The sequence below is a fragment of the Muntiacus reevesi genome, chromosome 18 (genome assembly GCF_963930625.1).
Source record: "Muntiacus reevesi chromosome 18, mMunRee1.1, whole genome shotgun sequence".
NCBI classification, from domain to species: Eukaryota; Metazoa; Chordata; class Mammalia; order Artiodactyla; family Cervidae; genus Muntiacus; species Muntiacus reevesi.
In genome coordinates, this window is record NC_089266.1 from 36,782,257 (window position 1) to 36,807,448 (window position 25,192).

Sequence of the window (25,192 nt, forward strand, 5' to 3'; positions counted from 1 at the left end):
GGTCGGCCTCGCTAGCCCGCTGACATCAGGGCTGGTGAATGTGCAGGGAGTTCAGCAGGGTCCATCGCCCTCACCTCCCCCACAGCCACAGTCTGGTACCGGGCAGGAGCTGAGCCCCAGGAGGGTGGGAGGAGGGGAGGAGCGGCCTTGAGGGGGCGGCCAGGAGGAGCCCCTGGGGCCTGGGGTGAGCAGCAGCCTCCCCCAAACTGGCAAGGAGCCAGCTCTTGGATGGCACTGGTCTTCAGTGCCTCCCTCCCCACTCCAGAATCATCCCCTCCTCCCTTCCTCCCTCCTCCCCCGACCCTTTGCCCCTTTTCCTCCCCTCCTGGTTCATCTCTCCTCTCCTTGGCTCATCTCCAGCTATTGACTCAGTGGTTTGACTGCCGAGGGAGAGGAACCAAGGGGGATGGTCTGATTCTTGTACTGTCTGCCCAGAACCCACCGTGAGCTCCATCTCTGCCCTTGGCGGATAGAGCCCTCCCCAGGCCCCAAGCAGCCCCTCTCAGATGTTGTCATGTTGGATCCGGAGAGCCCATATAACCCGTCTAAGGTGGGAGAGCGAGGCTGGATCCTGGGCAGCCAGTCTCTAGAATCTTATCTGTCCCCCATTGGGGTCCCACCCTAGAGACCTGGCCAGCCTTCCTTCTCTTGGATGCTGCTAGAGAAGGCTGGACCCCGACCCACCCCCACCCTCATTTATGCTGTCCATCCAGGCACAGACTCCACTGCACATCAGCTATAGGACCAGGGACCCAGCTGTCCAACCCCTCCCAGACTTTCCTGCCTGGTCCTTCCTCAGGTCCTGCAAAGGAAGAGTCTGGGCTTTTCTGGCTGAGACTGGGGTCCCTGCACTCCAGGCTCTGTGCTCAGATCCAGAGGGGCTCTGAGTGCTACTAGAGGCAAGCTGTAGCAGTTGCCTCTCTTCTAGTGTCTATCAAAGATTCTACCCAGAGAAAGAATACAGGGAGCAATTTGGCTCACCCTGTCCACATGGCTACTTGGAACACACACACATGCACACCATGCGTGCCTTTTGGCACTTGACTTTCTCATGAAATAATTGCTGGAAGGCTCCTTGGATTAGGTAACCCAGTGTTTCTTCCTGTCCCCATGGTGGGGGGGAGGGGGAGGGGGAGTCAGCGTTTAGCATCTGTTGGGCTGATCCAGCTCCTTTGGGGCAGAGCAGGCCAGTCCAGGAGGTCTGTGGCCGCAAACATCTTTGGAAGTGTGATGGGAACAAGTCTTACAGACCTCTCATTCTTAGGCACCAGGGTTAGGCCTAGGAAGGAGAAGGCTGATCAGAAAAGATCTTTTTTTGCACAAAGAAGGATGGGATGTTCCCATTTTCATTTTAACCCAATTTTACCATATACATGAGAACATACAGCATCTTTCAGCATCATTCTGAAGCAACAGCTGTTTTTACTCCTTGCTTTCTTGGGATGGTTGGGTGGAGGGGTATGGAAGGAACGAATATCTGAGTTCAGGCACGAAAGGAGTGTTGAGAGGGTGTCGAGATGGGATCCCTGGGCTGTGGACAGAAGCCGGGGACTGAGACTCTGATGGAGGGAGGGGGGTTCTTAATCCCAGGGTTGCTGATCCTAGGGATTTGGAGATTCAGCCCTAAGCACACCCTCTCCTCTCTGTCTGACCTCAGCCACTCATGGATCCCCTAGCAGGGGCCTCTCTGTGAACCCCCAGGTCCTGTGACCATTGGCAGTAAGGATGAAAAGATCTTACTATCCAGAGTGGGTTGGGAGGGGAGAAGGCACAATTGTAGAGTCAGGGAGGGACCTCACCACCTGTCTCCTTCTCCCTTAGGTCTTATAACAGGTGCAAGAAATTACAAAGACTCCATAGGTGAGTATGTGTTTGTGAGGGCCGTGTGCATGGAATGGAGGGGACAGTGATAGGCTCAGGGTGAGGGTCGGGGGTCTGGAAATTATTGCTGAGGCTTTCAGGTCTCTCTGAGCAGAGTGTGGGCGTGTGTGTGTGTGTGTGTGTGTGTGTGTGTGTGTGTGTGTGTGAGAGGTCTCTCTGAGCAGAGTGTGGGCGTGTGTGTGTGTGTGTGTGTGTGTGTGTGTGAGGTCTCTCTGAGCAGAGTGTGGGCGTGTGTGTGTGTGTGTGTGTGTGTGTGTGTGTGTGTGGCTCAGGGGGTGGGGTGGGGATGTCTCCACTCCCAGTAGGACTTGGGCCTGTGCCTGAGAGTGAAGGCCCGGAGGGAACTTATAACCCAAGATAGCGATCTCCAAAGTCAAGTCCACTTGGGGGTCGAGGCCTTCAGGTGGTCCGCAGCCTCTGCCCCGGCCGTACGCGGCTATTCCAGGGTCAATGCGGGGCTCGGCCTCCGCACCCCCCGACTCGGAGCTCTTCTCCGCCAGCGCCGCCGAGGACCTCCCTCACCTCGAGGCATCCCGCGGGGCACGGGGGCCGGGGCGAGGCGGGGGCGGTCCCCGGAGCCGCTGACCACGCCCCTGAGGCCCCGCCCTCGCGCGGCGCCCAGTCCCGGGGCTCACTGGGCCCGCCCCGCCTTCCGCCCGCCCCTCCCACCGCCCCTCCAGAGAGAACCCAGCCCGCGGTGGCCAGTTGCGGTCTGGAGCTGCGGAGCTCGACTTCTCTCTGTGTCAGGCCCGATCTCCCTGACAAACAAGCGCCCGGCCCGGCCATGGACCCGGCCCCCGACGCCGAGGATGCGCGCACAGTGCGCGAGGCGCTGGGCCGCTACGAGGCGGCGCTGGAGGGCGCGGTGCGCGCTCTGCACGAGGACATGCAGGGGTTGCAGCGCGGTGTGGAGCAGCGCGTGGCCGAGGCGCTGCGCCTGGCGGGGCCGCTGGCGCGCACCGTGGCCGATCTGCAGCGCGACAACCAGCGTCTCCAAACGCAGCTCGAACGCTTGACGCGCCAGGTGGAGTCGCTGGGCCTGACGACCGGGCTGGCGCCCGCTCCCGGCACGCCCAGCCCTCCGCCCGCGCCCGGCGTCCGGGACCGCGCGCCCCGTCTGGGCACCGCGCGGTTCGCCAGCCACGCCACCTTCTCACTGTCCGGCCGCAGCCAGGTGAGCCTCGGGGAGCGCGTGCGCCTGTTGGCGTGCGCCGGGGGAGAGGGACTCCGCGACCCCGGCCGCCCCTAGGTCCCCAGTGCGTGCGCCTGCCGCTGCGACCCCGTCGTGGGGATCCGGCTACCGTCGGGGGAAGCACCGGCTTAGGCTCCCCGCCGCACCTGTCTCGGACCCCCTCCCTGCTTTGCAGCCAGATCCCATTTTCCCCGAGCTCTGTCCCGCTGTCTCCACTGTCCTCTGGCACTCAGGCACTGTAACACCAACCCCGGCCTGGCCGACGTGTTGGAATGGTTAGCAATACCGCCCCCCCCGCCCGACACCCCCTACTTCCCCACCTCCGTTGACTCGCCCCTGTGATGCCACTTCACTGAGGCCTGACGGCTCGGGTTATTGATTAATCCAGGTGGAGAACTCCAGCGCCGGGTGAGTGTTGGGGGCAGGATGCAGTCTGTTCGGGCGCCGCCGGGCACAGCCTTTGGGAACTCACCGAGGGTGGGGAATCCTTACCCTTACCGTGATGGGAGAGACGGGGTGGGGGGGAGAGGCCAGGGGAACCAGTCCTGAGCAGTCTAGATTTCTGGGGTCAGTGACTGGCCAGCGACCCACACTGCGTGGGGGCAGGGCAGAGGCCGGCGTGGACCAGTCTCTGCCCTGAGCACCGGGCCTCCTGGAGTGGCTGGTTAAAATGTTCTCTGGTGTGCACAGTGGCCCTTGGGTGGGATTTTCCACCCTTCCCCGGCATGTGCTCCAGGGTTGGGTTTCCAGGGTCTGGGTAGTTTGCACCTGCTGTCCCTCTCAATTCAGTCCATCACTCATTCAGATCTCTTGTGTGGGCTGGGCTGCACCTCAAGGGCCAGGAAGGTGGGGGGGGGGGGCATCAAATTAAACTTTGCCCCTAGAGGTCCCAGCCAGGGTGGGAGATGGCCCCATGGAGCAGTCCCAACTGCTGGCAGCCAGAGCGGGTGTTCTCATCCCAGGATTGTCTCATCCTAACGGGTGTCCCAGGCCGGCTTTGTATTGGAGGCCTGGGATCTGCTGCTGCAAGGGGTGGTGTGTGAGGCTGTACCGGCCACCTCAGAGAGGCTCAAAGGACTCAGTGGCCAGAGGGGAGCCTGGTGGGGTATGAGAGTAGAGGGGTGAATTGAGAAGGCCCCCAGATGATGGGCCAGGGAGTTGGGCTTTGTCTTGGGGGGTGGGGTCAGACGTTCTTAAACATGTTGGTGACAGGACCCCTGAGTGTCCCAATGTCAAGGAACATGTGCATGCGTGCGTGCTAAGTCACTTTAGTCGTGTCCAACTCTTTGTAACCCTAGGGAACGTAGCCTGCCAGGCTCCTCTGTCCATGGGATTCTCCTGGCAAGAATACTGGAGTGGGTTGCCATGACCTCCTCCAGGGGATCTTCCTGACCCAGGGATGAAACCTGCGTCTCTTAGGTCTCCTGCATTGGCGAGCAGGCTCTTTACCATTAGCGCCACTTGGGAAGTCTGTCTGGAAATACGGATACACTTAATTCTGTCCTTTGAGCATGACCACTACTTGGCCAGGGTATAAAATCACCACTGTGAGATCACACGCACCTAATAAACTGTGTCATCAACTGTTTCTGAGCTTTTATTTTAACACACATTTGCTACTTGTCTACTCACAGAAGCAGCTGTCCAAGTTTCAGAAAAATACTCTTCAGAGTCATGTATGCATATGTACATGAATTCACACACATATGTGAGAAGTCTCTCTAGTCATCTGTTTTAAGTGGGAATTGGTCTTCAGTCAACGTGGGGCTTCCCTGGTGACTCAGATGGTAAAGAATCTACCTGCAATGCAGAGGAGACCCAGGTTCAATCCCTGGGTCAGGAAGATTCCCCTGGAGAATGGAATGGTAACCCACTCCAATATTCTTGCCTGGAGAATCCTATAAACAAAGGAACCAGGCGGGCTACAATGGGGTGGCAAAGATTCCGACACAACTGAGCAACTAACACTCACGTTCACGTGGGGTGAGCTAGTCCCCTTGGCTGTTGGGTGGTGGCGAGGGGCACTGGCCACGGAAGGAACAGCAAGCTCCCTCATGGATGGATGGGGGTTGGAGGGCGGCTGCCGGCAGGGTAACTTAAATGCGATGGTCCAAGGAGAGGATGGCCAAAGGTGGGTGGAGGGAGCACTGGGACAGCCTTGCAGTGATGTCTTGGAGGGGCACTCATCAGGGTGAGACGGTCTTCGGATGTGAGCAGGGAGGCAGGGAGTGCAGCCCTGCTGGGGGACTCCGGGCTCACAGATCTGTGGAGAGGCCAGTTCCCTTTGGGTTGTCCTGAGGGTGAGGGACATCCTGGTGAAGCTGATGCAGAGCAGGTGGAGTCACAGATCTGGTCGAGACCAGAGGTGAGGAAGACAACATGGCCGAGCCGGTGGGTGAGACCCTAGAATGGGTGAGGTCTTCAGGGGGCAGAGGGAGAAGGTGAGGCTGGAGCCCTCCACGAAGGTCGAGGAGCTGCCAGGGAGTGCAGAGGTCCCAGAAAGCCCATTCTTAGACTTGGAGAGAAGGGGGGGCCTTCTGGAAGAGGGGTTGGGGGTCATCAGGGATGCCGCAGCCTCTTGGAACCTCTTGGGTGGTTAGGATGAAGACACAGTTAGGGAGCAGGTTCTGGGCTTTAGAAAAGCCTGGAGTGGGTGGGGCAGTGGGCAGAGTTCAGCACCACAGGTGGAGGATGGTTGAGGTCTCCTGGTGGGTCAGAGGCTCCCTGGGTCCCGGGCAGCTTCCCCCTGCCCCAAGGCACTGGCCTCCACTTCTCTTGCGGCCCACCTCTCAGGAGCACCCACCCAGACTCCAAGCCAGTTTCTCGCAGGGAGGAGCGCTATGTGGAGCCACCCACACGTTGTCACTCTCCAGCTCTGACCAGCAGCTTGTGATGAGGCGCTTGGTCATGAACAGGGTATCAGGGCTCTAGGACGAGACTGGACAGAGTCATAGCTGGGTGCCAGGACTGTCTGGCCTCTCAAGCTTGTGTGTGTGTGTGTGTGTGTGTGTGTGTGTGTGTGTTGCTGGATGGGGGAGTCTAGGTGTGAGGGTCTTATCCACACATGAAAGTCAATGGTGGCAGTGGTCAAGCAGTGTGGAGGCTGGGCTGTCCACTGCCCCTCTGTGATAAGCAATGAGATTTAGAGACCCTTGGCTGAGACCCTTTCACTTCCTGCTCTTTCAAAGTAGGTACCGTCAGGGTTGGAGGAGGGTTGAATTCAGCATGTACACATGCTCTGAACTCAATGCAGAGTTGATTTAGTAATCCACTTCTGAGTGCACAAACCTTGACCCTGCTAGGTAGTGAGCAGCCAGAGAGGCTCAGGGAGGAGGGAGAGGGCAGGGCTAAGTACACTGGGAGTAATCAAGGAGGACTCCCTGTAGGAGGCCTGAGACCCTGCAGCAAACAGGAGCTGCTTAGGGCTCATTTGCTGTGAGGCCGTGGGGACATCTCTCAGCTGGACCCCAGGTCCCTTGTATCTCAGGAGGACTGGCCCAGCCCTGTTTGGGCCCTGAGCCGAGCTGGCTGAGTAGTTATGACAGTGACGTCCACCCAGTGGGTTCATAAGAGTGTCCACAGAGCCACAGTTGTGATCTGGCCAGTGGAGGGAGCTGGCTGGGGGCAGCCTGAGGCCAGGCCAGGCCCGGCCCAGGAGGCTGCGCCAGAGTTGGTCCCTGGAAATGTCCTCAGTTGAGCCGGAGCCACCGGGTCCCCATGTCAGAAGGCAGTGGAGGCCCTCCGGAGTGGCTGCCAGGAGCAGCGTCGAGGTCGGACGTGAAAGAAACCAGACTTGCCTTATCTGCCTTCCTTTCCCAGACACACTGTGTGATAAGAGAGTTAAATGCTTTGGGGAGAAGTTTGAATTGAGTCTTTAAAACCGGTGGTGTGAGTGAGTGAGGAGGAGGAGGAGGAGGAGGCTGGGGTGGCCGTGTTAGGGGCTCAGGATGGGGGTTGTGCTGGGCGTGCTGACGTGCGCCCCTGTCCACACGCACGAGCCAACGTGGGGTCAGGCAGCCCCAAGGATGCCTGAACTATTATTCCTGCCCTCTCAACAGTGTTTAAAAACTTCCCCAGGAAGAGTGTCTCTGACTTACCTCCCCTCCCCCCACCGCTACCGCTCTGCCTTCCGCCTCTCCCTAACATTCCCGGGCCTGGACTCCCTGACCGGGAGCCTCCCCCTTCTTCAGACAAAGCCCAGGTCTTGGGGGTGTGACAGCCGGCTCCCTAGGGCCCGTTTGGTCCCCAGGACTCTCCGGTGACTTGACTTCTCCCTGGCCCCAGCATGCAGGGGGCCCCGTCCCCAGTCCCTTCTCTGTGGCTGAAACAGGCTGCCCCCACCAAAGGAAAACCACCGCAGGGGTATGCTTGGGGCCCGGGGGTGGGCTTGGGGACTCAGATCCTGCTGGGGCAGTTACCCCACCCTCCCCCTCTTCTGTGAGATGGCTGGGGCCTGGCTGTGCAAATTTGTCTCGAGTAGTCCTTCCTACCCCTGGAAAACATGAACGCTTTGTGGACAGAGCCCGGGATTGGGGTAGGACACCCCCGACCTTGACTCTGCTGCTGCCTTTAGTCATGGGGTGAGGTTAGGGGTGAGCCCAACCCCCAAGCTTCTGTGACGATGAGTTGGAGGGTGTCCTTTGAGGATCCCCTTGACTGAGGTGTGGGCTGAGCCCTTTCCTTGGACGAGCAGTGGTTCCCGTCTCAGGCATGGGGGAGTGAGGGGCAGCAGGAGCCTGGGAGTCTGGCCTCACAGCATGAGTCAGTCCAGCCCTTTTCCTCTTGCTTTGCTGGAGACCCCTTGATGGGGATTCAGAACCTGCCTCCTGTCTGAAGGTGGTGTCTGTTCCCCTGGGCCATGATGGGGAGCACGGGGCCTGCACCTTGCAGGAACAGGTGTCTGTGGGGCCCACAGACAGATCCACATTCCTGAGAAAATGGTTTCAACATCAGCTGGGCCCTCCAGGCCCCTGCCTAGACCTGCAGAACCTGTAGGACCAGAGTAGGGGGTGTGTGTGGGGGGAACAGGGAGCCCCCAGAGCTGAGCACCCTGGTGACAGGTGGGGCTGGAGTTCAGGATGGACTGGATGTTTCTCCTCCATCTGCTGAGTTGACTTCAGGTTAGGCTCTAGGGGTGTCCCCCCCCCCACCCTAAAGTGCCAGGAGATACCCCCTCTTCTCCACTGTTTCTACGAGTGGTTGGGGACCCTCTCTCTACATCCTTCTGAATCGGAAGTTGGGGGGGGGTCACCTCCTCTCCAAACCCAGGCTCGAGTCCTATGCTCTCCCACTTCCCCAGGGTCCCCACCCCACAGAGGGTCCCATCACCCTGCTAGAGTCTTTCTCTTAGCCTCTAAACATCGTCCCCCTCTTCCACCTGGCTGAGCCCTTCAAACCCCTTCTCCCGCCCCCACCCCCCCATGGTAGCAGTTCCTATGTCTCCATCTCAACCCGAGGCTGTCTCCTGCCTTCACCTCCACCTCTGATTCAGCTCCTAAACTGTCACCCAGCACCTCTTTGGGGGCTAACCCCAATGGACCTTTTTAGATCTTGCCTTGATCTTCTTTTCTTTGACCCGGGGCCACCTTGGGAGCTGCTGACCACCAGCCTTCTCGTTATACCTCCACCTGCCTTTCTGAGTGTTCTTTTGGTTTTCTTCCTCCTCCCTCTGGCTGCTGCTCCTTATTCTCTTCTGCAGATGCCTCTTCTGCCCCCGAACATGGTGCCCATCCCAGGCCTCTTCAGCCCTGAGCCAGCCCTTCTTCTACTGGGCTCTGGACGTGAGACACCTGCTTCTCTATTGTTTATCCATCCTCCCTCTGAAACTTCAGACTCAAATATCCAGCTACTTCGTGACCTCAACTCCCTGATGCCTCAGGGGCTCCTTACACCCATGGCCCAAATTGAAATCCTTATTTTCCCACCAGTCCCCCCTTCTCTCTTCATAGTCACATCCCCCAGGCCCAAAGCCCAGGCTTGGAAGACATGTGACTCACCCCTGCCTCCATATCCACTTACTCTCCCCAAATTGCTGAGTCCTTTTTGTCCTCCACTCTTTCACTGCCCCATCTCTGCTTCCCAGATCCCCACCTGAGACTAGGGAGGTGACTGGCCATCTGGTCACCCGTTTTCATGCCACTGTCTCATTGGTTTCTGAAGGATGTTTCTAACACAGAGCTGACAGCCTTCAGTTCCTTCTTGTCTGAGGAGTCAGGTCCAAGCTCTCCAGGATGGCACCTCAAGCCGCTTAGTGCTTCCCCACCCACCAGATCAGAACACTTTGTGCCTTGACGTCTATGTGCTTTGGCAGGTATCAGTCGCTCTGCTGGGAAAGGCTTCCACTCCTGGTCCACCTGGCTTACTCTAGACGGGCTCAGCCACCCCTACCTCCCTGACCCGCTGGGCTGGATGAAGTCTGTCCTAGGCACGCACCCTCATGCTGGATTGACGTCATCTGCTCACAGTCCTGGCTCCCACACCACAGTGATCCCCTCATGGCAGGGTGAATACCTCTTGCACTGGTTACAGTCATAGCTGAGCCACTGGGGGCCAGGGATGGGCCATTGTCATCTGGGAACCTGGTAGACAAGGGGGCCAGTCTGGAGGTGTCTAAGAAGCGTTACGGCCAACATCTCAAGCCACTCATCTTGGGCTCTGAGTAGAGCCCCTGATTGGGGTCTTTCTCTGTGTCCCTCCCTTGCCAGGCTGACCCCATCAGGCTCATAGATATTCTGAGCTCTCCAACCTCCCTCCATGTAAGAAGGGCAGGGCTAAGGTTGAAGAGAACATCTGTCCTGACCACGAATCTTAGCTGTTTCTCACTGGGTAACCTTGGACAGTGCGTGTCCTTTTTCTGAGCCCTCAGGTCCCATCTGTAAAATGGGTGTGATAGCACTGACCTGGGACAACAGAAGCAAAGTGGTATAAATGGCATGTGCAGGAAAAGGGTCTGATGGCCTGGCAGGCGCCAAAATGATGGAGGTTTGCATAGCCTACCCCCTCATCTCCAGCAGGGAAACTGTCCCATAGTGGGTACAACCATCTGACCTGGGTCACCTGGCTCTTTGTCTTGGCTCTCTCTCTCCGCATGACACCCCCAATTCCTGCAGCCCAGAGGGGATGGAGGGGTTGATGGAACCAATAAGGCCTCTGTATTCTGGACATCCAGGCAAATCTTGTGACACCGCAGCCAATGGAAAGGCCTCAGCCTGAGGGCTTCAGGGCCGATTGTTGGCCCAGAAGGACCTTACTTAGGTCGCTGGGTTTGGGCTCCCGACACAGCCCCTGGGATGAACAGTAGCCAGGCTCTCCTGACCCCAGTCACCTGGTCCAGCCTGGGCAAAGGGGTTGGGTGCCTTGCATATTCCTTCAGATTCCCAGCCTCTTTTTTTTTTTAAAGATGTATTTATTTTTGGCTGTACTGGGTCTTGGTTGCTGCGCACAGGCTTCTCCCCTTGTGGCGAGCAGGGACTACTGTCTAGTTGCAATGTATGGGCTTCTCATTGCAGTGGTTTTTCTTGTTGCAGCAGGCTCTGGGGGCTTCAGCAGTTACGGCTCCAGGGCATGGGGCTGAATAGTTGTGGTGTACTGGGTTTAGCTGCTCCACAGCACATGGAATCTCCCTGGACCAGGGATTGAACCCGTGTTCTGTATTGGCAGGTGAATTCCTATACCACTGAGCCACCAGGGAAGCCCTGAAACTCCCGGTCATGACGTTTACTCTAGTATTTTGGTGGTCTGGGATGAGCCCAGTGGATGCTTTTGCCTCCAGGATCCTGGGGGTTCAGTTGGCTGAGTCCACATCAGCTTCTTATATGAACAGGGCCCATCACTGAACACCCTCCCCATCCCAGAACTGTCTGTCTCAAAATGTTTGTCCTGCCAGAATCAGGGAGGATCTCTGGCAATGATTTGGGGGGAGGGGCAGCCAGCCCCAGCTGATTGGGTCTTGGCGGGGTTTGTCTCTCTATAGAGTGTGGATCACCATGACGAGGCCAGCGAGTTGGAGATGAGAAGGACCTCAAACTCATGCATCATTGAGAACGGGCACCAGCCTGGGGCAGGTAGGGGCTAACGGCAACGAAGGGCAAGCTGGGTAGCTTCAGGGTCAGGGCCTCAGCTATGCCTCTGTGCCAGGCCAGCTCTTGCCTAGAACAGAGAACATGGGCCTGAACCCCAGTGGGTGGAGGGGCTGACAGTAGAGCAGCCTCATTCAGTGTGAAGTAGAGCTTTGTAAATAAACATGGGAAAAAAATGAGAGATCTTAAAAGGTGGCGAGCTTCCTTGTTTCTGGAGGAAAGCAAGCAGGGGCTGAGGAATCATCCAACTGCTGAACAGAGTAGAAAGAGAGGCAACTATGTATTGAACTGTCTGTTCAATAAACAGGCAGTTTATTGAAAGATGAAGCAGCTGCCAACTCTGGTAGGAGCAGCAGGGAGTGATCAGGGAGACCTTCCTGGAGGAGGTGGAAGAGGGTTCCCAGAGACTGGAGTCCTCCTGGGAGGGTCTGAAGCCCCTGTGGAGGCCACAGCTGACACCTCCACCCCTGCTGGTCATGTGTTCCAGATCCAGGTGACAGACCCTCCGAGACCACTCAAACCATCTCAGCACCAGAGCCCCCCAAGCCTCGCCCTGTGAGCCTCTCCTTGCGGCTGCCTCACCAGCCAGTCACGGCCGTCACGCGAGTCTCCGAGAGGTTCTCTGGGGAGACCTCAGCCACAGCTCTGTCGCCGACGTCTGCTGCCATCCTGGGGGGCCTCAGCTCGAGCCCTAGCGAGGCTACCACCGCCTGGACTCCCAGTCCCAATGGTAGGAGCAGGAAGGCGTGCATAGCCTCAAAGTTAGGAGGGAGGGCAGGGGCTGGGGCGGTGGTGGGTGGGGGGTGTTGGGTGGGGGGTGTTGGGAAGAGACTCACAAAACCTGGGCCAAGCCCCAGCCTCCCGAACCTGTCACTGTGACCCGTTTCCCTAACTCTTCCGCTCCATCATATGGGGCCCCTCCTTCCCGACTCCTCCACTAGAGATGCTGTGAAGTAACATCAACCCTAGGATACCATGGCTTTTCCTGCAGGTCAAAGCTGTGGCTGGAAGATGGCTTCTCACCCTGCACACTTTGGCGTGGTCCCCGGACCTGTCTGGGGCCTGGGGTCAGGCCTCAGTGGCAAGTCCTGGGGTTGGGCTGTGTAGGTTTCCAGAATGAAGACTTGGGAACAAAGTGTTTATGAGCATGCAGCCCAAGAGGCCCTGGGCTCTGCACTCTCAAAAGCAGGAGGGGACACTGTAAAAGGCCTTTTATGTCACTGCTCTATGTCCCCAGCATCCTTTCTCCTCAACTGCTGGCTGAGCCAGGGCTGGCTTAGTCCAGGGATCCCGCCCATGCCCTGGAGTGACGCTGGGTAAAGGGCACAGGGCCAGGTCAGCGGAAGGGAGGCAGGCAGTGGTGCCCCCCACGCCCTACACCCTGAGGCCAGGGTTTGTTATTTATCTCTCTTGCCTTGTCCCTCAGAGAAGAATTCTTCCCTCCCACGACCTCTGTCCAGCTCTGGCTTCGGGGCAATGACGGCCAGCAGGACCAATGACAGGTGAGTCTGAGTCAGGGCCCCAGTCCCGGGTGGGGAGGGGTCGTCCCTCCCCAGGAGGCCTCTGGGCTTTGCCTTGGACCCAGGCTGTCTGGGCCCCTGCAGGGAGCTCCGTGTGCTGACCTCGAGGGAAATGAGACAGTGAGGCTAGGAGGTAGAGGGTGTTATGGCCGCAGACTGGTTTCACTCAGGACCCTTGAAAGCAAGTCTGTGCACACACTGACGGGGTGTCTCAGTCCACCCAGGGAGATGGAGTGTGGGACCGTCTGCTTTCCTCTTTGTCCATCCTGGCTGGGCCCCTCCCCGCCAGCCGGGTGCTTCCTGTCCCTGGCCAAGGAGGTCCCTGGAGGGACCCCCAGTCTGGGCCAGGTCTGCCGCCTCCTGGCCTTCAGAGGTCCCCAGGCTCCTCCAGGCCCACTGGATTGTGATCAGAGCTGGGGGCAGGGCTGGCTTGACCTCCCCTGCCCCCCACCTCCTTTTAATAATAAAAGGAGAATTGTGACTTTCTGGCAAACTGTTCTGGGGGAAACAAAGGGGAGCTTTTTTAGCGGTGGCATGCAGGGGGCCTGGCCCTGGGGGGTGGGTGGTTCTGGGTTCACGTCCCGCAAGGAGGATGCCCCCCCACCGCAGACACTGACACCTGCCAAGGGGTGATTACTCGCAAAGAAGGGGGCCCACGGCCTGCCTGGCCTGCCTCGGAGAACAGCTCAGCTCAGAAAACCTGCAGAACCGGTTGGGGACTAGAGCCAGTGATGTTTCCTCTCTCCCTGGAGCCCAGCTGCTGCCTCATTTCACACTCACTAGGGCAGGGGACCCGGGGTGGGAGACCAGGGGGCCTCCTGTGAGCTAGCGACGGGCGGGTCTGTGTTCCTGACTCAGTGGTTCTCTCCCTCCCTGACTCAGCCCTCCGCTGGTGACGCCACCCCAGTCACCGCCATCCCCGCAGCCGCCAGCCACGACTCAGGCCCGTCGCCGGGAGCTGGTGAGGTCACAGACGCTGCCCCGCACCTCGGGGGCGCAGGCCCGGAAGGCGTTGTTTGAGAAATGGGAGCAGGATACAGCCAGCAAGTACGGATGCTCTCCAGATCAGTCAGGGCCCCCAGAGGAGGCCAGGACTCAGACCAGGGTCAGGCAGGCACAGCACAGCAAAACTGGCCCTTTCTGTTCCCCAGTATGTGACCTCTTGGGCAAAACACAAGATCAGGGCTGACTATGGGGTGGGGTGGGCTGAGGGGTAGACAGCCCCAGTGGTGGGAGAAGAGGAGGGGGCAGGCGGGCCAGGCAAGGCCTGGTGAGAGCCCAGCCCCTCTCCCTGCATTCCAGAGGGGCCCCTGGCCACGCTAACACCCACATTCCTCACCCAACTGGAGAAGGTGGTTTCAGGGCGTGACAGGGGAAACCAGAGGGCAGCCCCTGGGGTTCCCAGTAGGAGCTGGGAGGTGACACAGCGAGACCCAAGGGCCCAGCAGCCGCTTCTCACACCCCAACCCCACCCTCTTAGAGATCGAGTCCAACTTTGCACATATATCCAGGCTTCCTTCCTCTGGTGATGTTAACACCTACTGCTTGTAGGGTAGGCCCAGGCCTATGTGATGATAACCCCACCCCGAGTCCCAGCTGCCTCTAGTGAGGGGGACAGACCCGGGAAGTGTTCCGCTGACCCTGGCAACCTGATCTTGGCCATCAAGGAGTGTCCATAGGACCCAAAGGAGAAAACCATCCCTATGGGCTAGGAAAGAATTGTCATGGAGGGCAGCCCAAGAGGGAGGCTCAGAGGAGGGTGGGATGAAGGGCAGTAGAGAGGGTGTTCCAGGCAGAGGGGAGGAGCACAGGCCGGGTGGGCTCAGGCCCTCTGCCCCCAGATCACCAGTGTGGCGAGTAAAGAGGCAGCCCAGAGGCTAGAAGCGGGGCTGGTTCATCAGACCCCATCAAGGCAGGCTGTGCTCTGGGATGCGCGGCTCCTGCCTGGATGTGGGTGTGGGGTCGGGAGGTTGCGTGGTACCTGAGTGAGCAGGTGGGGCATGGTCTCCAAGGAGATGGCAGCTGAGGGGCAGCCCCCCACCCAGCAGGCCTGCCATCTGTCCGCAGGGGGAAGGGCGAGACCCGGGCGAAGCTGAAGCGCTCGCAGAGCTTCGGCGTGGCCAGCGCCAGCAGCATCAAGCAGATCCTGCTCGAGTGGTGCCGCAGCAAAACGCTCGGCTACCAGGTGAGCCCGGCCGGGCCGCTGGGACCCCGGCCAGAGGCTGGAGCGGGCATCGCCCCTGGCTGTCGTTCCAGGAACCCCAGGCTGGGGTGGAGGGCTAGGAGCTGGAGAAACCGTGCCCTCCCAATGGGTCCCCAGTGGGCAGTCCAGCAAGCACGGGCACTTGTTGCTGAGCTGTGTGGATGCTGGCCTGGGGGGTGGCTGGGAGGACCACAGGGTCGAGTCGGGTGAGGGAGCTGAGGCCGGTGCCGTACCCAGCCCGCCTCATCCCCCCGCCTTGGCCTCGCAGCACGTGGACCTGCAGAACTTCTCCTCCAGCTGGAGTGACGGGATGGCCTTCTGCGCCCTAGTGCATTCCTTCTTCCCTGACGCCTTCGACTACAACGCGCTGAGCCCCACACAGCGGCGGCAGAACTTCGAGCTGGCCTTCACCATGGCCGAGTGAGTCTGGGGGGGGCGGGAGGCGTGGTTGCTTGGGCCAGCCCCAGCTGCCGAACAGCAGGAAATTGAGTAATATCTGCCTGGGGGACATTTCAGACTTCTCTAGTGGGTCCATTTTGCTCCCCTAAATGTCATCAAAGCATTGATTATAAGATTGCCTACCTTCTTAAGATACACTCATAGAGAGAGGAAGGGCTTCCCTGGTGACTGAGACAGTAAAGAATCTGCCTGCAGAGGAGACCTGGGCTTGATCCCTGGGTCGGGAGGATCCCCTGGAGAAGGGAATGGCAACCCCCTTCAGTATTCTTGCCTGGAGAATTCCATGAACAGAGGAGCATGGTGGGCTACAGTCCATGGGGTTGCAAAAGAGTTGGACACGACTGAGCGACTTTCACATAGGGAGAGGAGGGGGTGAGGGGTGATTCTCGGGTCAGGAGGCGCTGGGGAGCTTGGGATTTGGTTATAGGCTGAGGGCTACCCCAGGGCATCAGGAGAGTGGCAACGAGGGGTGTATCAGTCAGGGCTCCGGTGGGGGGTCAGGGGGTGTGGGTTCAAATTGAGTAGGCAGGAGAGTTTAGCAAAAGGATTCCTTGTAAATGAGTGGGCTGGGGTGAGGGAAGGAGCCAGGTTTCCTGTGATACCCTCAGGCTGGGGAGAGCAGCTCTTCCCAGAGAACTGGCTGATAGAGCCGTGCTTTGGGGCAGTAGGTGGGTGTGACCAGCTCACAGTGACCGGGCAGGAAGGGTTAGGGAATAAATACCCTGCCTTCCCCCTCCTCCTTCCCTCACACCAGGGCCTCCTGTGCATTGAACACAGAGGCAGAGGGCGGGGGAGCTGTTAGCTGTTGCTGCAGTCCATCGAGTCCTCTACCCCCATCCAGGGCAGGCACTGGGCGGGGGGGCGGTAGAGATGAGGGTATTGAGGGCTGCCTGAGGCTGGGCATTAAGGGGAGGAGGTTGGAGGGCAGGAAGGCCTCCCTGGAGCCCGGGTTTCCTGGAGGGAACATTTATCCTTCTCTCCTACCCGCCCGCCCTCCTTTGTGCCTGGTGGGGTGACCTCTGCCATCCGGGTGTGCCTGCCCCCTTCCGTGTCTTGTCTGCAGCCCTGGTGCCCGTGTCCAGGAGGTGCCCTCCCCACTGCCTTGCCTGCCCCCCTCAGTCTGTTCCAGCCCCCACGCCCTGGCCCCGAGCCTGGCTGGGGAAGGAGTTGGAGCTCACAGGTTACATCCCGGTACCAAGGGTCTCGCCCTGGGGGACAGATCGGAGAACCTGAGTCTGATCTCTCGGCCCGCTGGTGTTGCCCCGTTGTGTTATCCCAGATGACGTGTGTGTCCCCTCGGCCCCCTCTGGGGTCACAAGAACCCCTTGTATACTTTGAAAGTCATTCCTTTCTTGGCTGCTTGGGATTAGCTGTCATCCTAATTGCAGAAACAGCTCTGAACGGAGTGTGTTACACAACCGAGCCCAGACGATGCTGAAGGAAAGCCAAGTGTAACAGCTCCATGTTGGGAAGGGGGCGTCTCCCCAGGAGGAGATCCAGCTGTTTGCAAGTCTAGGAAGGGTGGCTGTCAAAACAGCACATAGGTCAGAGGGTGCAGGGCCTGGAGCTCTGATGTGGGCACCTCAAGACCCACCTGCACTGGGTGAGGCTACCCTTGGCTGACCCATCAAGTCCAGTGGGCCAGGCCATGCCAGCTCATGCCCTGGCTGCCTTGGTCACCCTCAGCCCTGGACCAGGCTGGGCTGTGGCAGGAAAGAGGGGGGGCCCTGGGATGGTGTCCCCGCACCCCAGCTCAAAGGGAACATAGCTTCCCTTGGCAGCTGGAGCCAGAAAGATTCGTGGCTCAGCGCGAGGTTTGAGCTCACAGCGCCTGCAGACTCCAACCAGATGTTTCTTCTATTCCCAAATCAACGGGGGGAGTGGGGGGAGCCTGCTCCAGGATTTGCCTCTCTCCTACCCAGAGCAAACAACAAGGTAAAAATTGGCCTTGCCTCCTTGTGGTCTGAGCCTGCTCCCGGCTGGCTGGGGAGCGGAGGATGGTCTGTGGGCCCCTGAGATGAGCTCTTGCTTTTCTGCTGACTCGAGAGGTATGAGAGGGGCGCCTCCAGCAGGCCTGAGTGGAGGAAGGTGCCTCCCCCCATGAGTCATCTGAGAGGTACCTCCCAGGTACCTGGGGGAGCAGGCTGGGGGGTGGGCCTGCCCACCCGCCCGAGGCCTCCTGGGAGGACAACAGCTTGACTCACCTAGTTTCCTGGACAATCAGCTGGTTAGAAAAGCTGGAAAAGGGGACTTCCCTGGTGGTCCAGAGGTTAAGAATCCGCCTGCCAGTGTAGGGGACAGAGGTCCAATCCCTGGTCCGGGAAGATTCCACATTCTGCAGAGCAGCTAAGCCCGTGGACCACAACTACTGAGCCTGCACTCTCGAGCCCACCAGCCACAATTACTAAAGCCCACGGGGGCTGCAGCTACTGAAGGTCAGGCGCCTAGAGCCTGTGCCCCGTAGCGAGAGAAGCCACACAGTGGGAGGCCCGTGCACCAGAGCTAGAGGGTCGCCCCACTCGCCGCAGCTACGGAAAGCCCACACAGCCATGAAGACCCAGCACAGCCATAAATAAATCTTTAAGCTGGGAAAAAATAAACTAAAAAATTAATAATGATACAAAAGAAAAAAGCTGAAAAGAAAACACAGGGAGACCTCCAGGAGAATACTATCAACATCTTAACAGACACTGGGGTTAGACCACAGAACCCAAGCAGACACTTGGGGCTTTGAGAAGCCGTCAGAGATCACGGGGGCAGCAGGACGGACCTGAGACAGGCAGTCTGCGGCGGGCACTGTGCGGTGACCGGAGGAGGGAAAGCGGCAGGGGCAGGGCTCCCTGACATCAGGAAGGAGATGTTTCCAGACCCTCCAGTGAGCAAGGGGTCTTAAAAGCACACACCTCTAGAACCTGGGGAGTGAGAGGGGTTTGTGTGCCCCTCTCCCAGTAATTTGCCTCCCCGGAGATTCCCGAGGCTTAATCTGTGTGAGTGATGCAGTGCTGACAGTTCACTGAGCTCCCCTTATTGGACAGGTGCTCAGGGCTTGGAAAGCGGGAGGACCGGCCCGTAGTATGGGTGTGTGACCCTCCGCGCTTTTCTCCCCATATCTCCAGGCGTTGTGCAGGCCCGCCCCGGGGCCTATGCCTGAGGCTCCCCCTTGCCCTGCGGAGAATGTGTCCTGCTCTCAGGTTACGGCCCAGCTGAGGAGCTTCCAGGCTATTTGTAGTGCCCATGTGTCTGAAAAACCAGATAGGGGCTGTAGTCAAGCCCTGGCATCCCAGGCTGCATTTAGAAAAGGCTTAAATAAAAATAGCCCCTCACACACCTCCTCCATTTCCCTGACAGCCCTGTAGGTACTGAAGATCACAATAGAAAGTAATAGGAGAAAACCCTCTGACCCTTTCTTAACCCCAAATAAGGTGGGGCGGAGTAAATCCGTCTAAAATTGGTAGTAGGCAGAGGGTAACCCTGGTTCTTGCTGTGCAGTGACATTTGAAATGATCTGTACTTTCTCCTTGGGACTGTTATTCCATGCTGCTCCAACTGTTTAAAACAAGCTTGTATTATTTTCACAAAAGCAGTTATGTTTTCACTTAAAAGGCAATCAGGGCTGTAATGTTTTGAGGCTGTAATGTTTTTATAAAAGTCAGCATGCATCATTGTTTTCCTTTACTCACATCCCGTCCCAAGGAGCTATGTCCACAGCTAGAATAGGAATCTTGTCGTTACTGTCGCAGCTGGTAGGGTGTGGACAGGATGGATGTGGCTCAGTCCCCTGGTTCTTTGCTGGGGAAGCCAACATTTGCCCATGGCTTTCTGTCTGGGGGGTAGAGGGTGATGCCAGGTTCAGGCCTTAGCGCCCATCCTGAGGGCCACCCTGGGCAGGGGCAGGGATGTCCTTACTGGGAGGCCCAGCGCAGCGTCTAGAATGAAGCACAGGTTGGACAAAACTCAGAACATGCCAACGAGTCTGGGTGCTCTTCCATGAAGAGGGCTAGAGAGAAACCAGAACCACCAGCTCAGGGCAGAGGTCCCGGGTACCCACTGTGGGCACAGTGAAGGAAGCAGACATGTTTAGTTGTCGGGAAAGATGTGAATATTAAGATTCTCTCCTGGGACTTTCCTGGTGATCCAGTGGCTAAGAGTTCGTCTTCCAACGTGGGGACATGGTTTTGATCCCGATTTGGGGAACTGGAATCCCATGTGCCGCAGGGCAAGTAAGTGTAGCACTGCAACTGAAGAAAGTCCGCAAGCTGCAGTGAAGACCCAGAGCAGCCAAAAAAAAAAGGAAAAAAGATTTTCTTCCAACATGCGAAGGGCTCTCTTGTGGGTAGAAAAGTTAGACTGAGAATAACCTTGTGGGGATAATAGGTAGAAAGGATCAAGAGGCAAAATAGCATAAGAAATGCAGGAGGAACTTCCTCATGGTCAGAGCCCCCTGCAGGGCGACTGGAACCATCCTTGTAGGAAGTTAGGGCCCCTTCCCTGGACCTGGAGGTGAGCACAGCTGAGGCAGGGCCTCCACCGGGGAGTTGGTGTTTGGAGGATGGGATTTCAGTTCTCTTCCGAGATTGAGGTTTAGGGTTTGAATGGTGCCCACATTTCCTGGAGGGACTGACTACTGAGGTCACTGCTGTCAGAGGTGATACCTGGGCACACTTGGCATCCTCTGACTGCAGCCCTGGGAGGCAGGGGGAGAGAGAGAATCTCTCCTTGTGCTGTAGGTGAGGAAAAGGCATCAGATGCTACCCGATAGCTCAGGGAGGTGGACTCAGGTTGAAGGCCTCCCCAGGAACTCGGATTTTCAACAGAGCACCTTTGCATGCACACTCTTGTCAGAGTGCCAACCCCGTTGACATTGAGCCCCACCCTGGCCGGTCCTGGAGAGCAAGGGTGCCCACTCATCGGTCCAGAAGCACTTGCCACCCCACGAACCCATCAGATTTCTTTACTAGTTGCTCACTCCAAACCCAGGGGGACGCAGCGGTGGGATCCAGAACAGGTGTCTCTGTTTCACCCTGACGTTTTGTTTCTGATCTGAGGCCTGGTGTCAGGCCAGCACCACAGAATGGCCTGTTACATAGTTTGTGTTTGGAGCAAGCAAGCCAGGGAGCCAGCAGGGACTGGTAGAAAGCGCTCGGGGTACTGGGCGTGAACAAGCCCGCCTGGAAGGGGAGCGGCGGTGGGAAGCTGATTTCTACCCCGCCCCCAGGAATTGGCACAGAAGGGTGGAGCAATGGGCAGAGCCAAGAGCTGAACCCAGCTCTGTAGTGTTCCAGCTCAGGCCACTTTCGCCTGATGACCGGCTCTGATGTTCAGAGAGGACCATGATGATACGAACAGCAACAGTGATCACCACTCACAGTCACTGAGCTCTCCATGCCAGACGCCACTCCAACTGGTTTGCGTGATTCACTCATTCATCCCTCCCCTGTGAAGTGGCTGTTATTCCACATGGGGAAACTGAGGCCCCAAGAAGTTGTGTCCTGCTCAAATCACGTAGCTAGGAAGGGTGCAGCCGGAGCGTGAATGCTGACACTCATATCAGTTCAGTTCAATCACTCCATCGTGTCCGACTCTTTGTGACACCATGGACTTCAGCACGCCAGGCTTCCCTGTGCTTCGCCAACTCCCGGAGCTTGCACAAACTCTCCCATTGAGTCGGTGATACCATCCAACCATCTCATGCTCTGTCATCCCTTCTCCTCCCACCTTCAATCTTTCCCACCATCAGGGTCTTTTCTAATGAGTCAGTTCTTCAAATCAGGTGGCCAAAGAATTGGAGTTTCAGCTTCAGCATCAGTCCTTCCAATGAATATTCAGGACTGATTTCCTTTAGGATGGACTGGTTGGATCTCCTTGCAGTCCAAGGGACTCTCAACAGTCTTCTCCAACTCCACAGTTCAAAAGCATCAATTCTTCAGTGCTCAGCTTTCTTTATAGTCCAACTCTCACATCCATACATGACTACTGGAAAAACCATAACTTTGACTAGACAGACTGTTGGCAAAGTAATGTCTCTGCTTTTTAATATGCTGTCTCGATTGGTCATAGCTTTTCTTCCAAGGAACAAGCATCTTTTAGTTTCATGGCTGCAGTCACCATCTGCAGTGATTTTGGAGCCTCAAAAAATAAAGTCTGTCACTGTTTCCACTGTTTCCCCAATCTATTTGTCATGAAGTGATGGGACCGGATGCCATGATCTTAGATTTCTGAATGTTGAGTTTTAAGCCAACTTTTTGACTCTCCTCTTTCACTTTCATCAAGAGGCTCTTTAGTTCTTTGCTTTCTGCCATAAGGGTGGTGTCATCTGCATATCTGAGGTTATTGATAGTTCTCCCAGCAATCTTGATTCCAGCTTGTACTTCATGCAGCCCCTCGTATATGGGGGCAAAAAGACCAGGGACCCTGGAACAAGAGGGCGCACAGTTGCTGAAGGAAGGGCACTGCTGACCAGACCAAGCGCAGTTGCTTTTGGGCCTTCTGGGTCTGGCCACGTCTGGTGCAGGGTGCGGGGGGGTGGGGGGCTGTGCTGGGCATCACAGAGGACCCCTGCCATTACTCCTGGGTGGATGCTCATCTTCCCATCCCCACGAGACCCTGAAGCCTGTACCTTCGGTCCCCACTCTCAGCTGGGAACAATGGAGGGAACAGCTTCTTTTCCAGCCCAGTGAAAGGCCCCAGTTTCCACATTCATCTACACCAATGGGCCAGATGTTAAACTAGTATTTCCCAGAGCATGAGGCCTAGGGTAGAGTTGAGGGAGGCTCACAAAATGATTTTAAGCAATTTTCAAACCTTTGAGTTGTGACCCTTGTGTTGTATGAGTGCTCAGTCATGTCTAATTCTTTGTGATCCCCTGGACTGTAGCCCACCAGGCTCCTCTGTTCATGGGATTTTCCAGGCAAGAATACTGGAGTGGGTTGCCATTTCCTCCTCCAGGGGATCTTCCAGATTCAGGGATCAAACCCATGTCTCCTGCATTGGCATGTGGATTCTTTACCACTGAACCACCTGGAAAGCCTCTTAATAACTCATGACCAGCATTTTAAAAAATTGAAAAAAGAAGTGGGGAGTGAAATAAAGATGAAATCTAGAGAAAATATGAATAGTAGAAAGGGTCAATAACTTTGTGAAACTTTATTTCCCCATATAGGTATGTGTATGCTGAATCATGAAAGATCTCTAACTATGGGCATGGTTTTTTAAAAAAAAGGTTAAAGACTGTTTTAGGAGGGATATGAGTGGATTTATTTTTTACCTCAGTCATTTTACATTTATTTTCATAGTCTGTGCTAATTCTCCATACACTGCTGATACACATTGAATTTTTTTAGTGAAATTTAACTTCAGAGCTAGATGTTTATCAATAAAACTAACCATTTTGATTCATATAAATTTGACTAAAATAATAAAAATTGAAAATTTTTTTCAGCAGAACTTAATATTTAGTGAAACCTGAAAGGGAAATTGAATTTCACTGAAAATTTAAAGTAAGTCTAGTTGGGTTTCCCAGGTGGCTCAGATGGTAAAGAATCTGCCTGCAATGCAAGAGACCCTACTTCAATCCCTGGGTTGGGAAGATCCCCTGGAGAAGGGAATAGTAACCCACTCCAATATTCTTGCCAGGAGAATCCCATGGAGAGAGGAGCCTGGTGGGCTACAGTACATGGGGTCGAAAAGAGTCAGACACAACTGAGCGACTTTCACTCACTCACTAGTTAACTAAAGGGGCTTCTCTGGTAGCTCAGTGGTAAAGAATCCACCTGCCAATGCAGGAGATGTGGGTTCAATCCCTGGTTCGGGAAGATGCCCTGGAGAAGGAAATAGCAACCCACTCCTATATTCTTACCTGGAGAATACCATGGACTCAGGAGCCTGGTGGGCTGCTGTCCATGGGGTCTCAGAGTTGGACATGACTGAGAGACTCAAGAAGAACAGTTGGACTGGTGCTTCCTCCTTGTGGGGGTCCAGGAATCACTGCATTAGAGAGAGTAACTCCACAAACTCGTGGGGTGGTGTGAATTCCCTACCGGGGGGCACTCAGGAGCTTCCAGCTCTGGACTGAGTTCTCTTCCCAGGCAGTGATGCTGGCTGGTGGCTGGGGCCGACGTTCTGATGGGGCTTCTGTGTTTCAGGAACCTGGCCAACTGTGAGCGCCTCATTGAGGTGGAGGACATGATGGTGATGGGCCGCAAGCCGGACCCCATGTGCGTCTTCACCTACGTCCAGTCTCTGTACAACCACCTGCGTCGCTTTGAGTGAAGCCCCTTGGGGCTGGAGAGCCAGCCCCCAGAGGAGACGGTGAGGCCGCCGGTGTCCCCAAGTCAGGAGGCCCCCTTGAGAAGAGCTGCCCTCTGGTGTGAGAGCGCTGTCTGTGCCGAGTGACGGCGCTCCCCACCTGCCCAGCTGCATTACTGATGGAAAGTACCTCTGAACTGCACTCCGACTCATTACAGCCAAGGGCTCCAAGGAAAAGGAAGTATTACTGGAGAGAGAGAAATTGGTGCTAAGTAATTCTCTTCCTTAAAAAAAAAAATGCTTGTCTCTAGATTCCGGAAGCCTGAATCACAATGTTCCTTCTGCTGAACTGGATCCATTGGCTTTACAGAGTTGCATTGATTACAAAGTGTTGTTTGTTTTTTTTTTTTTTTTATCAGAATAGCCAGAGTTTTCTACTTCCCCCCACTATTGTAGGTTCCTTTCCTCCCTCGCTCTGGGCCCCTGCCAGGAAACAGAGAGACGCATAATCAGCAGCTTGACAAGGGAGACTGAAGTCTTGGGAAGAAACGGTTAATCACTCCCGGGTCCTGGGCAGCAGATGACCTGCTCGTCACCTCGACTCTCTGGGGAGAGAGGAAGGCTCTCGCCTGGTCCTGTCCTTCCCAGGAGGGCCCCACAAGTGTTTGGCTAAGAATAGGCTCTTGGGAAGTTAACACTTTTAGGGAAGGACAGGCCCTTGGTGCTGTGAGGTGGTTTTTATTCACAGCTTTTTTTTTTTTTTTTAGGGGATTTGCTGCAGATATTTATAAAAAGTAACTCCATCCGTACCATTGACTGTTTGTACATAAAATGATGTGTCTCACCTCGCTTGGGATTTGTTATTTCATCTGGGAATAAGAGCTTTCACATACATGCCAAAAGAAAATCTACTTAAATCCGCTCCCCCCCACCCACCGCCGCCCCCCGCTTAATTGTTTCTGTACCAAAATCACCACCCAGAAAGTTGAAAATCATATTTGCTTTTTTTGCATTTGCCTGTTGGTCACCCATCTCCACATCATCGAAGGAGCGTGGACAGAAAGTACCCCCCGTTACAGTTCTGTGTCCTGGAAGTTGACTGACAGATCTGTGAACAGCGGCGGGGTGGTCCCACACATGGGGGAGTCCATTGAAGGGCACTGGTTTATTTTCACAGCTGTTTGATTGTGGGGAAAAAAAACTGTTAGGTTTTTAGTAAGACATCTTTAGATTCTATAAAGCCACAGCCATTAGCTTATTCTTACTCAAGAAGCATTTTCTAACTGGGTTGGATTTTAGCCATGAACTTGGAGAATTTCCCTGTAAGGAGCTAGTATGTGTCTTCAGCTTATGCAGTGGGTTCTAACCATCAGTATCTGAATGCCTTCTCAGAGTCACCTGTGGTCCCCTGTGTTGGGGGTCAGAGCTCTTTGGGGGTGTTGCGAGGAACATGATAGAGCTTGCCAGCGGGGTGATAAATAATCTTAGCAGATTGGTTTGTTCAGAGCTGCCGCACTCAATCACTCAGTTGTGTCCGACTCTTTGCAACCCCGTGGACTGTAGCCCACCAGGCTCCTCTGTCCATAGACTTTTCCGGGTAAGAATACTGGAGTGG

General features: G+C 56.2%; 1 protein-coding gene and 1 pseudogene across 1 annotated transcript; one reads left to right on the forward strand and one right to left on the reverse strand.

Moving 5' to 3' along the window:
- The window catches only part of LOC136150162 (proteasome maturation protein pseudogene), a 20,506-nt pseudogene extending 17,839 nt beyond the window's left edge, over positions 1-2,667 (reverse strand).
- SMTNL2 (smoothelin like 2) lies at positions 2,571-24,426 on the forward strand. The gene is made up of 8 exons (XM_065910178.1): positions 2,571-3,055; positions 11,046-11,136; positions 11,639-11,881; positions 12,578-12,653; positions 13,554-13,718; positions 14,739-14,856; positions 15,143-15,294; positions 23,475-24,426. The coding sequence occupies exons 1-8, from the start codon at positions 2,666-2,668 to the stop codon at positions 23,599-23,601; spliced, it is 1,362 nt and encodes a 453-aa protein (XP_065766250.1). The 5' UTR covers positions 2,571-2,665; the 3' UTR covers positions 23,602-24,426.
- Positions 24,427-25,192: the final 766 nt, after the last annotated feature.

Excerpts from the sequence above, each read along its gene's own strand:
- SMTNL2 (XM_065910178.1), top strand. The coding sequence starts at position 2,666 with ATGGACCCGGCCCCCGACGCCGAGGATGCGCGCACAGTGCGCGAGGCG. Across the intron at positions 11,137-11,638 it reads CGGGCACCAGCCTGGGGCAG|ATCCAGGTGACAGACCCTCC; the intron begins GTAGGGGCTAAC and ends CATGTGTTCCAG. Across the intron at positions 11,882-12,577 it reads CTGGACTCCCAGTCCCAATG|AGAAGAATTCTTCCCTCCCA; the intron begins GTAGGAGCAGGA and ends CTTGTCCCTCAG.